The sequence below is a fragment of the Gossypium arboreum genome, chromosome 3, assembly GCF_025698485.1.
Source record: "Gossypium arboreum isolate Shixiya-1 chromosome 3, ASM2569848v2, whole genome shotgun sequence".
NCBI lineage: Eukaryota > Viridiplantae > Streptophyta > Magnoliopsida > Malvales > Malvaceae > Gossypium > Gossypium arboreum.
The window spans coordinates 104,511,170-104,527,868 of record NC_069072.1 but is presented as its reverse complement, the minus strand read 5'-3'; the positions used below and the strand labels follow the sequence as shown (position 1 = coordinate 104,527,868).

Here is a 16,699-nt window from a genome sequence, read left to right as displayed (position 1 = left end):
TACGTAATTTTATTATTCCTATTTCCCACATTTGTAATCCTTTCCCTACTAATTATAATTTCTCCATCACCCTCCCCTACTTATCGCCCATAACCTCCTCACTTCCTCTTCACAAGACATTTCCGACATTTCCATGGTCTACCATGCTTCAAATCTAAAATATTTCCTTCATTTGCTTATCCCCTTTTGTTTAGTTTGAAAAAAATAAAGGGCAATAGTCAGAAAAGGAATGAAACAAATGTTGGATTGTGTATTCAGGAAATAGATTGATCCATTTTCTATTTGCAACCTTTCTTTCAAGCCGTTCTTTAATATTTGTTTCAAGAAGGCTCACTCATTCCCATGTAAACCACCTACCAATATATCCCACATCCTTTAATCGACAATTATTCACAGCTATCCTAAATTCTTTCATCCAACCTTCATCCATTGGCAAACACTATTTCTTTTCAAAAAAGTAAATAATCTCATTAAAATCGCCACAAACCAACCATGGCGTAACTTGCTCCCTCCCTAGTCTTCTCAGTATGCCCCATGCCTCACTTCTTCCTCAAGACTCTGGTGCCCCATAGAATCCAATCATTCATCAAGTTGATCTTACTTCGCCATTTTCAATGTCAAAATCAATATGATTATTAGAAAAACTCCTTAATCTTATCAATACCTCACTTTTTCATCAAAGGCTTAACTCGCCCCTTGTTCCTATTGCCGACACATCTATACCATAATAAAACTCACATCATCATCTAACTCTTTCCATCCGAGAACTGTCTAATTTTGTCTCCATAAAGAAGACAACCTGAGGACCAATCCATGGACGTTCCAACTTAAGATTTTCATTACGTTTAGTTGTCTTGCCAATTGGCAGTCACCGATATCTATTTTTTTGCAAATTGTTCCTTTCTGTTCTCCTGGTTTAACCTCACATGCATGCGTAAATCTACCTTGTACTTGACTGTTTGACCTATGTCTATTCTTCTTTTCTCTATTCTCCAATAGTAGCTCCTCACTTTCCTTATCCATATCTTGTTTATCCCCCTCACTTAACAATACTATCCATTTTCTTATGTTTTGCCTCCCCTTACCCTCCAAATTAAACCCTAAAGTATGGTTAATAAACCCCAAGTTATGTCGTGTATCGAAACTACTCATTCCTCTGCTGTTATTCCCAACTTCTTGTTTGCCAGCTTCTTTCTCATAATTTCTCCCCATATTGTCTTCCTTCAACCATATGTTTAGCATGACGCTTGCTCTTCTTGGTTGTGCCCTTAATAATACATCCTATCCATATTCCACTTCTTTCAACCCTAGATTAATCCTTCTTCGGCAAAATCTGTCTCCATGCCCCAAACATCCATAAAGAAAGCAAAATAAGGACAGTTTTTCATATCAGAATTTCATATAAATCGAATCTGACTGGAAAATCAAAATTTTTTTTCTTCCTCTTCAAGAGCTTTCTAATATCTATTTGAACCATGATGCATACAAAGTTTCTAAATCCTTGATTAAGCTGTTTTGTATCGTGTTCTAGAAATTTACTAGCAAAATCCCCAATTATTGCATCACATAATCAGAAAAGGAACCCAGTCGAAAATCATGAACTTGCACCTAGAAATCAGCATACACCAACGATACTAAATTCGGATCTTTGCCATCTTTTAGTCTATGAAGCAAAAGGAGATGGTTATTGAAAGTTTATGGCGTTCCACTCATCATCCGTTCCATATCTACCTCATAAAAGAATCAGAAAACATAATGTTTCTCACCTAGGTCAGATATCTGAATTCCCCCCAACAAGTGCCATAAATTAGCCATCGTATTCTTCATTGTAGGAAAGTGAACCACACTCGTTACAAGGTAGAATGCAACTAAACACAATTCGTATAACAATCTTTGTGGTCTAGCCTCCGTTGCAAATTGCATGCCTTCATCCTTTTCCTTGTCAAGGCTTAAATTTGCCAACTCATTCTCCATTTGTGACATCTCTATCAGCAATTTCAGCTATTCCCATTTATAATCGAGATTTTGATCTTAACAAAATCAGTTTTTATAACCGCTACTCAAAGTATCTTCTTTTTTATAGAAAACTTCCTTGTTCGCCGAAAGAAATATCATCACAAGTAGAAACCCAATCGTAAAAACCCTAGACATTGCTAGATGAAATTGTGCTACTTTGAGAGCAGACTTGAGTAATTAACTATTCATGGCTTTTTTTTGGTAGAATAAAGAAAAGAATTAATTCTAATTTTTAGAAAGTTAAATGGAATATATAATATATTTAAAATTTTATAAAAATCATATGAAAGATATGAATATATTTATAAAATTATAATATAAATTATTATAAAATTAATATAAGAATATTTTAATAAAGGGTGAATTATATTATTAGTCACTAAATTATGGATAAGTTTTCGTTTTGGTCACTTAACTAAACAAATTTACAATTTGGTCACTAAACTATTCAAATGTTTGAATTAAGTCGTTAAATTATTCAAAAGTTTTTATTTAAGTCATTAGATTATTAATTTTTTTTAAAGTTCCACTAGCAAGCTTCAAACAACGATTCAATGATCGACATGGTGAATCGGTACCCTTTAACGAATAGAAGAACATATTTTAGATCCAAGTTAATTTGATGGTCAGTGGTGGAGATTAAAGAAAAAACATTTTGAATTTTAATTTACAAATTTATAACATTCAAATCTATTTCATGAAAATATTTAAATAAAAAATATTAATATAAACATTACAAACAAATAAAGTAATGTATCATTAATTTTAATAATTTAATTACTTAAATAAAAATTTTCAAATACAACTTTTAATAAATATAGCGACAGCTGAGACAAATTTAAGTAAAGCCAACTATGACCCTGACCCCGTAAATCTTAATAAAAAGGTCCAACCTACCCGACGATTTTCAAAAGTAAAAGAAAAAAAGAAAAAGAAAAAAACTTGTTATGGCCATGAGTCGAGCTGTTTTTCCTTTTTCCGGCCCTAATCGAAATAGAGCTAAGTGGGTGCTGACAATTGTGAGATACAAACGTGGAATGAAAACATTGGAGGAATGGACCCAACAGTAGAGATAGAACCATAGGGAAAGGTCTATGACTGCTAATAGATGGAGCCGGGCTTATATGCCTGATGAGTGATAACCCCAACCATTTAGGCGGAGCATTCAATAAATCACTTGCCTCGGTTCCATCGACAACTTCTCTATATCTCTCTCTTCTCTCTATTTCCCCATCTCCCTGTCTCACTACATTGCTCTGATTCTTGTTCACGTCAAGCTTGGTATCTTTCTTTCTTTCTTTCTTTAAATTGTGTTTCATTAGATCTATCTGGTTTTTATTTATTTATTTATTTATGCTTAGACAGGTAGCACTGAAGCTTTGGCTTAAATGGGTATTTGCTATTGTAGGCATTTTCTGTTTTTCTCAATGGCAATGGATGCTTCACTGACTATGTGCAAATCGGTCACATCACCTCCTGTAAGTCTCCCTTCTCTTTTCGCATCATAATTTTTTCTTTGTTCCTTCTGCTGGATGCTAGATTCTTTCTTCTATACAGTTTTAGAAATTGGGTATAGATTCCTAGATTGAATTCCGGCAATGCTCCGATGTTTTCTAGTTTCCTAGGACGAAATCTTCCAAAGCTCCGATACCCCGTTAAATGCTTATTGTGATTTTACGTATGGGTAATTCCTCAATCCCTTTGCTCCCAACAACATATTTTCTTTATCTGGTGGTAAAAAAGAGCATGCTCTTTTGGGGAGATGCTATTTTACACTCGCTATCGAATCGCAAGTATCTAACGTATTCATATCTAATGATTTTCCACAAAGTGCTAATGAAACTTATCAATCACATGCATTAAATCCTAAGAGCTATTTGATCGATTGCAGACATCTCTACAATATCTCTAATAGAGGGATAAACTTTAAACATATCGTTAATCAAAGTTACGAGTTACTTTATTATGATATATAGCTAATATCATGGATTCTCCTATTGAAGGGCTTATTCTTGGGGAGAAGTAGAGTTATTAGGAGTTCCCAGTGTAACTTTATGGTGGGAAGCAGGATCAACTTTCCTAGGCAGAAAGCTCAGTCAACCCAAGTTAAATGTAAATCTAGCAGGTGTGGAGGAGCTCTTGGTGCTAAATGCCGTGCTGAGAAAATTTTGGTGGCAAATAGAGGAGAAATTGCTGTTCGTGTTATCCGAACAGCGCATGAGATGGGAATTCCATGTGTTGCTGTTTACTCTACAATTGATAAGGATGCACTTCATGTGAAGCTGGCTGATGAATCAGTTTGCATAGGCGAAGCACCAAGCAGTCAATCGTAAGTAGTCATATCTTGAGCATCTATGGTTTCCTTGTTATTTTTCTATTATAATTGTCTTAGCTTTTACATCAAAGTTTGTTATGAAATTTGTCTTGTTAGATGCTCCTCATTTAATCTTTATTTGTTCATTGAGTTAGAGATATGTAGTTTGGAGATTAAGAAAGAAGGGGACTGAAGCAATTACACTATGAAAACACTGTGTTAAATTGTTCTGTTGGATAAGTTTCAACTAGCTATAGTGCTTGAAAAAGACTGATTTAAATTATATCTGTTAGATAAGTTTCAACTAGCTATAATACATGAAGAAGTACCGAAAGTCTTATGAAGATTTAACTGGAAATAATTTGCATGTAACAATTCAATGGAATTTGGAAGGTTCTTATCATTTTGGCTGTTCTCTTTTATCACCTATGCCCTGTGTTAAAGCCTTGGCGAGGTCTATTTATGTGTACTAATAGCAACAGTGTTAAGTTTTAAATTATTTCCAAATATATTTTGGGCTAAAAAATGTGAATCTAGTTAAGTTTGAATTCTGGTAAAGTTTACAACCTTCTTTTCTTCTTTTAAGAGTAGGAAGCTTAATTTCATTTTGAATTCAATTGAAATTTGAAAATATGTACAAGGCCAAAAAAGACCATTTATACAAATCATGAAGTGTATTTTTGTTGTCTTTACTTGAAGAATCAAGTATAAATTCTATTTAGATTGTTTCCACTTCCATAGGCATATATTATCGAGCATATATAAGCCATCTCTATGTTCTTTTTCTTTAATGCACATGTTTTGAGTTCATTCTCTGCTTTTATAGTCCTTATCTATGTTTTTGTATTCTGTATTGCAAGCATACCAAAGCATGCTTTTGTGCTTAGGGTTTGTGTATTTATTCAGTTTGATTATGATAACAGCTCAATTTGTATGTTTGGCTGTGTTTTGTTCAGGTATTTATTGATTCCAAATGTCCTATCTGCTGCAATTAGCCGTAACTGTACTATGCTTCATCCTGGGTATGGTTTCCTTGCTGAGAATGCGGTTTTTGTAGAAATGTGCAGAGATCACAGGATCAACTTTATTGGGCCTAACGTAAGTACACAACTGTCAAGTGATTTGACAATAATTTTATTATTGGAGAACTAGTTTTTTTCCCCTAATTGATTGGAGTATTCAGTATGGCATTTTCCCGCTCAAAAGTAACGAATGTGCATAATGGTGGATAACATATTGATATATAGAGTTGCAACCTGTGCTTTCTATTGGGGCTGGTGAAGTTAGTTTTGGTACTCATATTGGATTCCTTAGAGGGCCATTAGCCATTGGCTAATACGAGCTACCTAAATACCAAAGTGTTTTTAGATGTTTAAAATTGATCCTGAGCATAGAAAAGCAAAATTTCTTCTGAACATACATTTTAATTACTTCAAAATTTCAGTTAGCTATATGTGAGTGCAGCTCATAGATCCACTCGTGAGATGATATATCTCTTTGCTTGTTTCCTCATCCTGAATGTTCGCTAATCTGAATTTGCTGCAGTATTTTGACTCAGTTTTGTGCAGTTATTTTAGCCTATCTTTCTTCGTTGGAGTTGCTTGCTTTCAGCATTTAGTTTCAATTCATCGCTGCAAAATAATTCTGTATGGCAAGCAGATTGCTTTTCAATTTGTGAGATATGTCTGCTACTTCATGAGGTCACTAGAAATTTTATCTCCAAGACTTGTTTACTGTGGCCAGATTCTTTTTCTTTTAATTCTTTTTGCTAATAAGTTTGATGAGTTTTAAACTAAACCTTCATGAAATTCTTTAGCTCATTTGTTCAGCTTGGATACTTTTTGGTTTTAGCTCATCCTCAGCCCTAATGTAAAGAATAAATTCTGGCTATGCTTGGGCAGCCTGACAGTATTCGTGTTATGGGTGACAAATCAACTGCACGAGAAACAATGAAGAACGCGGGTGTTCCTACTGTTCCGGGAAGTGATGGATTGTTACAGGTATTATATTTTGGGTAAATAAATGTTTATGCAGCTCAAACATAGTATTCATATTGTCAGTTTACAGTTCTTTTGTTAACTTTCTGTTTTTTAAAGAGTACAGAGGAAGCAATCAAGCTTGCCCATGAGATTGGCTTTCCTGTGATGATCAAGGTGATTATTTTGCTCCTCAGCAATCAATTTATGTTCTATAGTGTCAGTTTAATTTACCAACTGAACATGCGAATTTGGTGCACCTTTTTGCTATTCTACTTATGCTTTGTTTAGAAACTTTAGATTAAAATTTCATATTTTCTGGTTAGTTCCAAGATTAAGTGTTAAAAAGAAACAATCTAGCAGACATGCATGCTGACAGGAAAATCGGCCTAAAAGCCTATATTAGGAAGATAAGACATCTATGTAAAGCAGATCGAGGAATAATAATGGAGGCATTCCCTTTTTTTTTCAAAAAAAAAAAAAAGATTTTTGAGTCCTATCCTAGCATAGAGTTCATAAACCTTTCTTTTTCTCTGGCTGTAACTTCTTGAAAATCATTACAAAATCTAATATCTTCTATTGATTGCCATTTGAAAATTATTAGGTGTTCATTTTATTGCTCCTAGAATTGTAGTGGTTCAATAGTGGTTTTTGTTAAGGGATGCAGTGAATATCTTGTATTCTTTTTCTGGCACTGTTATCAAAAGACAGCTATGAAATATGATTTTGAATGTCAAGAGGGTACCATTGTTTGTGAAACTGCATTGAAATCTGTGTTGGTCATTAATTTTTATTCTTTTATATATTCAAGGCCACAGCAGGTGGTGGAGGGCGTGGAATGCGTCTTGCTAAAGAGCCTGATGAGTTTGTGAAGTTACTGCAGGTATTACTTCAAATACGAGTCGCTTTAATTATTTTACAGATCTCTCTTTGGAAGTCAGTTTTATGTAATTTATGTCATCATTGGATGGTCATTTGATTCATATCTGCTTTTCTATTTGTCTGCCTGGGGTAGAGCATAACTGATGTGAATATGGAATACATCCTTTTCCTGATTTGATTTTTAAATGGACTTCGGTTTGGATCGGTATTTGTTGATAAGAGAGAAAAATGGAAAGTAGGGAAATAATGTAGGTTTGTTTACTTGCTTGAAGGCACCACTGTTTACTCAGGAGTGTTTCTTTAATCTACTAAACAATTACTTCCAATTTTTTTCTTTTCACATAATTTCTTGACCCATCTTTTATTCACTATGTGACAAAGTTTTTACTTATTTTTTTTACATATACTCTAAAATGCTGGTTATATCCCTTTGAGGTAGAAATGAATGTTCTCCGAAAAGATTGGAGCATGCATTATCTAACTGAAGTGTATCTGCTCTCAGTTTTAATTTAATTTCTACACATTACAGCAAGCCAAAAGTGAAGCTGCAGCTGCATTTGGAAATGATGGAGTTTATTTGGAGAAGTACATCCAAAATCCAAGGCACATTGAGTTCCAGGTTATTTGTCTGTGCTACAAGTTCCCTCCTCGTTGTGGGCTTGAATCACTCTTAAGAATGTAAATCTGGAGAGCATACTGATGTAGTTTTTCTTAACAGCTAAAATGTTTTTGTGGTGACATCATATAATTTGTGACAGTATTTGTGCTAGGATAATTGTTGTGGTTTAGGGGAAAAAAACAGCAGTAAACAAAGAAATAGAAAAGATAAACTCTAGAAAACTTAGGTTATAAAAAACCTCTAGTTTTTCTATTAATTCAAAGAAAAGAATCTGAATAATAATCATGGCTGTAAAGCCTACAACTTATTTAGACTTTCTTTGTTGCATGTAAAGTTATTAGGCTTTCTTGCAAACAAAGTTTTATTCCAAGCCCTAGGTTTAAATACTTAAGACAACTAATAACCCTAGCCGTCTGTAATATATCTAATACTTAAAATAAATATTACAAGATTAAACTAAAATAATAAAATATTATAATATAAATAAAATTCCTGCGTCAATAATACTGTGTTTTCCTTAGCCTTCACTGTTGGAAGATTTGTGGCATGCGTTGCTTACTGATCTGTGTTTAAGCCATAGTGTCCTTTGCTTCACGTGTTCTCTGTTATACAATATAGACTCCATGCAAGTTTTTGATTTTCCTATGTTATGTGGTATGGTTTTGCAGGTTCTTGCGGATAAATATGGTAATGTTGTTCACTTTGGTGAGCGAGACTGCAGCATCCAGGTACTATAACCATGCTTAGCCCAGAACTTTGCTGCATCTTGTTTTAGCAAATCAATTCATAAAGGAATCACTTTTAACCTTCAAAAAAAAAGAAAAGAAAGAAAAAGCCTACTCAACTTGAAGGCTGAAGTTCTGTGGAAAGGCAAAACCATCTTTAGCTACTCATTTAGAGTATTTGTTAAAGCTTCTCAGTTCCAAACTCTTTGTAATGTGGGACATAAAATATTTGAAAAGATATGCCTACTTATATGTATGGTGTAATAGGGTCAGAAAACTAGGGATCTTAAGACTTGTGGCTATTATAGGAATTATTTTTAACGTTTAGGAATCAGACCAGGTTTGTAGCAATTGAAATTTATCTTAAAAAATTGCTGAAACTGAAGGAAAAAGGTTTGCATGAAATTCTGGAAGGCAATAATATTAGGAATTAGGATTTATTGGTTAATTGAGGGATTTGTCTGGTGGAAATTGATGGGTACTTTGGGGCAAGAATTTGGTTTGACAATCATAAAAAAGGGGATGTGATTTTTCTTTGAATGAAAACGAGTGATTCTTGGCATCCATTCCTTAATAAACTAAAACACTCAAAATGTAATATGTTAAACCCATCTTGAAATATGATGATTTCAGTTGTAATGGTTCTTGAGGATTAACTCTACTAGAGATAGGATTCCTACTACAAAGTTTACTATAGCATATGAAATTCAATGTCTCACTTATGAGTGCTTGAGTATGAAGCACAGATCCTTCTACAAGTCCAACATGGTCACAGCAGAATACATGTTGGACATGTGAGGACTCGTAAAAGAAAATCAGACACAGTTGAAAACATGGTCAAGACACTGCTGGACACATCCAGATATGAGTAGACACATCTAAGCCAATGATGAATTTCGTTTTTCCTCTCAATATGGAATCAACCATTGATGTTTCTCCTTAACCTTTGCTTTGTTTTAACAAATATAGTCCTCTCTTATAGTATTTCAACATATATTATTCCAACATCATAGAAGGTAAATGCAAGTTGTCAAAAATAACAACTAAATGGAGACTAGATGCTGATTTGAACTCAAGGGAAAAGTTTACTCCTGGAAGCACCAAAAATAAGCTAAGCTTGACAAGCTAACCCTTGGGTGCATAAATTGGATCTCCCCCTCTAGAGGAAAATAGCTGAAGTTTAAAAAAAAAACCTTTATGATTAGCACTAAAGTTATAAGTATGAAAACAGATAAGTTGAACTTTTCATGGGTTCATCACAATGAATCAAACAGGTCTGATCACTAATTTGTGTTGGTAATTAAAGCATCTTTCTCATGATAATAACTTCCAAATATTGTATCCTTATGTTAGGAGGAGCAAAAATGCTTACAAAGGCTACTAGGCTAGTGGCTATTTCTCAAATATTTGCTGCAAGATGTAATGTGCTAAAATTTAATTGAACTTTTAGCAGCACAATGTTCTCTATTGCTGTTGCTTTATTTCCCTTTATTATTTGAACAGGTAACTAGCTTACTGATATAAAATGTTGTTGAATGTGACTTCTATACAGAGACGTAATCAAAAACTTCTTGAAGAGGCTCCTTCTCCAGCATTGACACCAGAGTTGCGGAAGGCCATGGGTGATGCAGCAGTAGCTGCAGCAGCATCTATTGGTTACATTGGTGTAGGAACTGTTGAGTTCCTATTGGATGAAAGAGGTTCCTTCTACTTCATGGAAATGAACACTAGAATCCAGGTCAATAAGGATTGGGGACTCTGATTCATGCATTACCTATTAGCAGATTAATTAGAAGTGCTGCTAAATGTGTATTTTCATCAAATAAACTCAGGTGGAGCATCCTGTAACTGAAATGATTTCCTCTGTTGACTTGATTGAAGAACAAATTCGTGTAGCTATGGGGGAAAAACTGCGCTACAAACAGGTATTGAAATGCAAAAGGTTAAGTGAAATACTTTGGACCATAGAACACAATGTATTCAACTGCTCATAAATTATAATTTGCAGGAAGATATTGTGCTCAGAGGGCATTCCATTGAATGTCGTATCAATGCAGAAGATGCATTTAAAGGGTTCAGACCCGGACCAGGTATGTGTTTATTGTATTTTTTTTATCTGTTTGTGTGCAAATTATTGTTGCAATGGTCTCTTTTTTAAGAATTGCTACGTTAACTATTTTATTGGATATTTTGGTCCTTTGTACATAATGTTCTAACATAAATATTTTGGAGCCCATCACATTGGTAGACTACTTTTCCCCCAGTTCTCCATCACTAACATGGTACGAGAGCTGTGCAAGCTGGGCTGAGTATTTACCCTTCCAAACAATAATAGGAAGATATAAACCATTAGGACAATACAGAGAAGAATTTGATGACTAGAAATTTGTTGGAGGACTGGATTGTGTTCATGTATTTGAAGGAGGCTCTCTGTTGCTTGATGGTGCATCTGGTGTATTCCTTCAAGTTAGGACAAGATATAATCAGGACTTAAAGAGTGACCTGTATTTTGTAGAGTAGAAGCAATAGGATTGGGCTCAACAGGTAAAGGTGTAAGAATTATAGTATAGAGCTCTTCAACTGAAGTAACATCAGCATTTATTCAAAACTAGATTATAAGACCAGCATCCTAAAAATATACAAATAATAGATCAATTATCCGATTTTTCCTGACCCAGTGAAAGTTGAACAAATGACACAACCAAAGATTCGAGGAAATAAGAAGGTTTGCTATAGAAGAACAAAGTACAGAATGAGAAGATTGGTCATTGAGAACTGAAGAAGGCATTTTATTAATGAATCAGACTATGCTCTTGCATGAAGTAATTGGAGTTAGAGAATACTCCTGAGTGTTATCATTGTGAAGTACTCGAATAGTGAGATTAAATTGAGATTAATTTCAGCATGAAATTGCAAACGACTCTTGAGCATGAAGTACTCGAATAGAGAGAGTAAATTGAGATTAATGTCAGAATGAGAAGATTGACCATTGAGAACTGAAGAAGGCATTCGACTAATCAAATAACATGGTTTAAGTAACCCATCAATCCAAAATGTTTAGGAAAATGCATTTGATATGATAAACAATGTGTAACCTTTTTTCTTTCTTCCTGTTGTGGCCCCTACAACTGATGAATCAGACCATGCTCTTGCATGGAGGAACTGAAGGAGTTAGAGAATACTCGAGCATCATCATTGTGAAGTACTTGAATAGACAGTAAATTGAGATTAATTTCAGCATGAAAGGGACATGAAATTGAGAACACCTCAGAGGATCTTTGATCGATAAAAACGCGGAACACGAAAAAAATCATTTGCAAAGGTAAGTTATGAAATCCCAATTTGGAGGTAACATAACAGGGATGTCAAACAGCTGAATGGACTATCATAAAGGAATTTTGAGCTTGTTTATTGAAGCAGGGGACCAAATCAACTACAATGATGGTTTCCCAACTAACTCGACTGTTACTTAAGACAACACGACTAAGTCTAGAATCCACTGCTTCATCTTCTCCAAAGACGGGTGACCAAGATGACAATGAAAACTGAAATGGTGGAAGCAACACTGACATGCAAAAAGTTGCAATAGATCAAAATAGTAGAGCCCATTTAATTCTCCCCATCTCCGATATTTTTTTCCACAAATCCTGGATAATATTAGAATCAAGGAAGGTAACAACAATTTGGTGTTTTGGTTTGCTTACTAATAGATGGGATGAAAGGAAAAGGAAAACTGAGGTATGTATTAAATAGAAAATGGGGAAAGTAAAGAACTAGGCTGTGAAGCGCTAGTGCCAGTGGGTAACAAAGTTGTTAATAAAAGGATGGATAACAAATTAGTACTTATCATATAGTCATTAGCACCATAATCGAGAAGGAAAGATTTTGGATGAGAAGAATTGGACAATAGACAGGTAAGAAGAGTACCGTTTTGAGCTAGAGCCCCATGACAATAAACTTGTGGAGCTTTCTACTATTGAAGGGATTTGGAATATTCATTTGCTGATAAAGTCACCGTCTTCTGTCTGGTACCTATATGACACAGGTTCAAACTCCATCATCTCCTTTCCTCCCACAATATTGTAATGATAAAAGAAAAGTCACTTCTTGTCTTCTGGTCATCCCTTGGTAATTGTAATTACCAAGCAACTCTTCATGTAGCCAAAATCCAGTGTTTTATGAAAGAACTAAACATGTTGATGTGGATTGTCATCTAGTTAATGAACTTTTGCAGAATGTGATTTGTTGACGATCTATGAGACCTATGCACCAAGACCAACTATTAGATTTGTTTACCAATACTTGGTTCTATAATAAGATATATTTGTACACTATTCTGGATAAGGGATATTATAGTTCTTTCCACGTAGTATTCTAATATAAATAGATAGGAGGCTACTGCATTGAAAGACAATTCCCCCAATGCTTTACCTGATATTAACAACCATCATCAGAACCTTTATGTTGTTTCATTTTATTAAAAAATTTTCCCTTGTTCTTCTATACTGGTATCATTCAATCTTGCAGGTGCTTTTTTTTTCTTTTTGCCAAGTGCCAACTTTATTAGATGTAATCTTCTTCTTTTAACATTATAGGATATATAGTTTCTTTTATTATTATTTTTTATATTTTGAAATTTATGCTCAATTTCCTTGAGGCTTTCAAATAACTGAAAGGATTGAGAAGAAATGGAATGCTTGGTATAGTATTTTGATATTGTAAAAAAAATCCTGTGCTTTTCCAATGACAGGGAGAATAACATCGTACTTGCCATCTGGAGGCCCATTTGTTCGAATGGATAGCCATGTTTATTCTGATTATGTAGTTCCTCCAAGCTATGATTCATTACTTGGAAAGGTTTGTAATATTTCTTATGCTATTCAAGTTTATGACTTGTAAGGTTATGCATGTATGAGCTGCTCGATGCAAAGTCCTTGAAGGTCCAAGAATGTTTGTTTTGGAAGAGGAGAATTTTAAATCTTTTTTTCCTTTTCTTTTAAAGAGTAATAAGAATACCATAAATTACCTATGTCAAGGTGTGTACAGTAACTGCATTAAGTTTTGGACTTTGTTAAGGTTATTCTTTACATAGTAAAACATGAAGCAAAGTTTTATGTGGAACCGCATACATTTTTTGATTCATGTTGCAAGGTGTTGCTGCAGTTCCTTTGTATGCAGTTTTATAATTTTCTGGGCTTCACTAAAATGCGAACTTTAGCTTTGACATTGTTCTATGTTTATCTGTTTTAGCTTATTGTATGGGCTCCAACAAGGGAAAAAGCAATTGAGCGCATGAAAAGGGCTCTTGATGACACTGTAATTACAGGTACTAATTATTGTCCAAGAGTGGACTTTGTTCGTTGTGCTGTACTATTTCTATCATTTACTTTTGTTTTTCTTTAGTAAATTCTTTTACACTTTCACATATTTGAGGTTCTATGGAACTTTGGGAGAAATCCCTTCAGCCAGAAGAAAAGTAACTTTGTATATCCATTTGAATGAGCAGCTGACAACTTGTCAGTTTGACTCCTGTTGTTTCAGTTGGTGCTAACGCATGTAACTGAATATGCTTGTGCCGAAGGAGTTGCTCGATTTTCTTTTTTCCTGTATAATCTTTCTATCAAGAAAACGTCTTCCTCGTATTGTATTTGTATGTAATTGAATATGCATGTTCCAAAGGAGTTTCTCTATTTTTTCTATTCAGCCGAATTTTATTTTCAAGAAAAAGTCTATCCCTCAAGCAATCTCCTAATCCATACCTTTTGTTTCAGGGGTTCCTACAACAATTGAATACCATAAACTCATCCTTGATATTGAGGTTGGTGGTGCTATCTTTTGAATATGGGATGTGTATGTTTAGTGGGTGAATATGCTGAGGTTCATAATTGTTTAATCTAATTGAACATGATACACTTAACAGGACTTCAGAAACGGAAAAGTTGACACTGCTTTCATTCCAAAACATGAAGAAGAGTTGGCAGCAGTAAGTAATTGATTTACTTTATTAAGAACGTACCTTTTAATAACTTAAGATTTTGCATTTAGGATGCTGAATATATATCAGTTGATAATTTGGTTTAGTTGAAGGTTTTGCATTTGGTGTTAATGGTGTGTGGGCCATTTCTTAATTTCTGTTGTATCAATTTTACAAATTCAGGGGGGGCTCTGTTTCGTTTCACATTATTAGTCATTCTTCAACCCTCTTGAATCTTAGCTAAAACTAGAGCATAGTGGTTAGTTGTTTTGCATAAAACAAAGCTATACATTTTTATGCACCACAACAATTGGGGAGAACATCGAGATTGGTCAATCTGTACTAGCAGAAACTGTTATAGGAATTGTGTTTTATTTTCATGATGATTCTTGTGCAACATAAAATTGAATTAGTAATTCTGTATTAGGCATTTTGATTTATTAATGAAAGAGCTTACCCTCTTCATTGTTTTTTCTTTTTCTTTTTGGTGCCTGCAGCCACAGAAAATGTTAGTAGCAAGCCCAACCAAAGAATTAACAAGTGCAACTGCTTAGATCAAAGATGGTTTATTTGCAACTTGTGTAATGATTCATGCACTGAGAAAATTGTTTGAAATTTTGATAATCCACTCTTTCATTTCAGTGTTGTAATGTTTGCATAATGGTGAGTAGAAACCGTTGATACGCATACATTCGTCTTGCGGTTAAAAACTATCAGAATTAATGACTAAATTTGGAAATTTTAGTTTCTCTGTTCCCTGTTTGCGATGATTCAGTAGTCGTGACCGTGCTGTTTGTCATCAACCAACATATGGCAATACCGAAAATAAAATAAATGTAATAGAAAATGCATTTTTTTCTTAACAAAAAAGAAATAAAAGGAGTTTGATTAATCCAATATGAAAATAAATATATTATCTAAAAATATAAAAATTTTAACCTTTTCTATGATGCATGTACATCAACACTTTCAGTTAAGCCACAAAAAATTCGAAGGTTAAATGCTTACCTAAGGGCTTTTGTTCATTTAAACGTCCACTTCTTATACACGCACGAGTCTTTTTTCGTTTTGAGAAAACATGATGATTTGACATTTAATAATTATTATATATAATCTTTTTAGTTAATTATTTTCAACATGAAATTTATGGAGATTAAAAAAAATTAAAATAAGAAAAAGTAATCCATATATGTTTCCACCTTCAACTTTGAAAAAAACCCAAATACTTGAATATTGGGCAAGAGCCTAAATTTTTCAAAAATGATTTGAATCAAAATAAAGAAATAGTAGAATTATAACTTATATTGTTATCCAAGAGAAGCCATTTGCATCAATGTCTCAAATATCTTTAAGTTTGGATTGTTAATTTCCATCTTCAATGCAGTCTTTTTTTTTCATGGCAGGCTTCTTTTTTTTCTGTTGGCTGCTAAATGTTTGAAGACTAACTTGAGAAAACCCTTTGGGAGGCGGCAGAGCTAAAAATGACTTTCAACTTTTTCTAGTATCGATTCCTCAAAAAAATAATCTGAAATTGCCGTTTCAAAGCATCAATATTTACAAATAGCCAAATACACAAATAAAATAAAATATTAAATACACATCTTTGAATAAAATAACTTTAAAAAGTAATCATGTAACTTTGAATCAAATGTTGTTCAAAAGAAATAAACTTTAAAGAAAAAAAAAATCCCAAATATCTTCTCAAAATATGTACATGCTAATCATTCTCCTTTCATAGTCTTCTTGCCCGAAGTTTCCTTTCAATTTTGACTAATTTGTTTCAGGACTTCTTTTGTTCATAGAAAGGGGGTCGACAAACAAAATGAGAAAGCTGATTTTTTTTACTTGACTAAAAGGGTTGACTTTTAAGTCCTTTTTAAATTAAAGGGATTATTGTTTTTATGTTTTTTTCTTTTAATTTATATTCTTTTACCTATCAATAATTAAACTCAGCTTGTCATGTCATCAAAGTTCTTGCCATATAAGTTTTTTTAAAGCATGTGTTTTTTACGCGCAGCCTAAGTGAGTTATACGCCCTAATGTGAACAAATTTGAAAATGTTAGGCTTATATTTGAACAAGTTGAAAAGTTTTACCCTTAAATGTGTAACCGGTTCTTATTTGAACATTTAGCCAAATACAAATTAAAAATTAATAAAATAAATTTACTTTTAACCTTTTTTCATGCTACATG

General features: G+C 33.6%; 1 protein-coding gene across 3 annotated transcripts; it reads left to right on the top strand.

Moving 5' to 3' along the window:
• The first annotated feature begins 2,959 nt into the window (after positions 1-2,959).
• Positions 2,960-15,245, top strand: LOC108456751 (biotin carboxylase 1, chloroplastic). 3 transcript variants are annotated; one of them, XM_017755399.2, is made up of 17 exons: positions 2,960-3,297; positions 3,425-3,494; positions 4,020-4,345; positions 5,287-5,428; positions 6,232-6,330; positions 6,427-6,483; positions 7,118-7,189; positions 7,718-7,807; positions 8,476-8,535; positions 10,085-10,270; positions 10,365-10,457; positions 10,541-10,622; positions 13,283-13,389; positions 13,783-13,858; positions 14,304-14,350; positions 14,453-14,515; positions 15,004-15,245. In XM_017755399.2, exons 2-17 carry the CDS (start codon positions 3,444-3,446, stop codon positions 15,058-15,060), a joined length of 1,608 nt encoding a protein of 535 aa, XP_017610888.1. In that variant the 5' UTR covers positions 2,960-3,297; positions 3,425-3,443; the 3' UTR covers positions 15,061-15,245. The 3 variants fall into 3 exon arrangements, with proteins under 3 accessions (XP_017610888.1, XP_017610886.1, XP_017610887.1); XM_017755397.2 differs by having other exon boundaries at positions 3,382-3,494; XM_017755398.2 differs by having other exon boundaries at positions 3,378-3,494.
• The last annotated feature ends 1,454 nt before the right edge of the window (positions 15,246-16,699 follow it).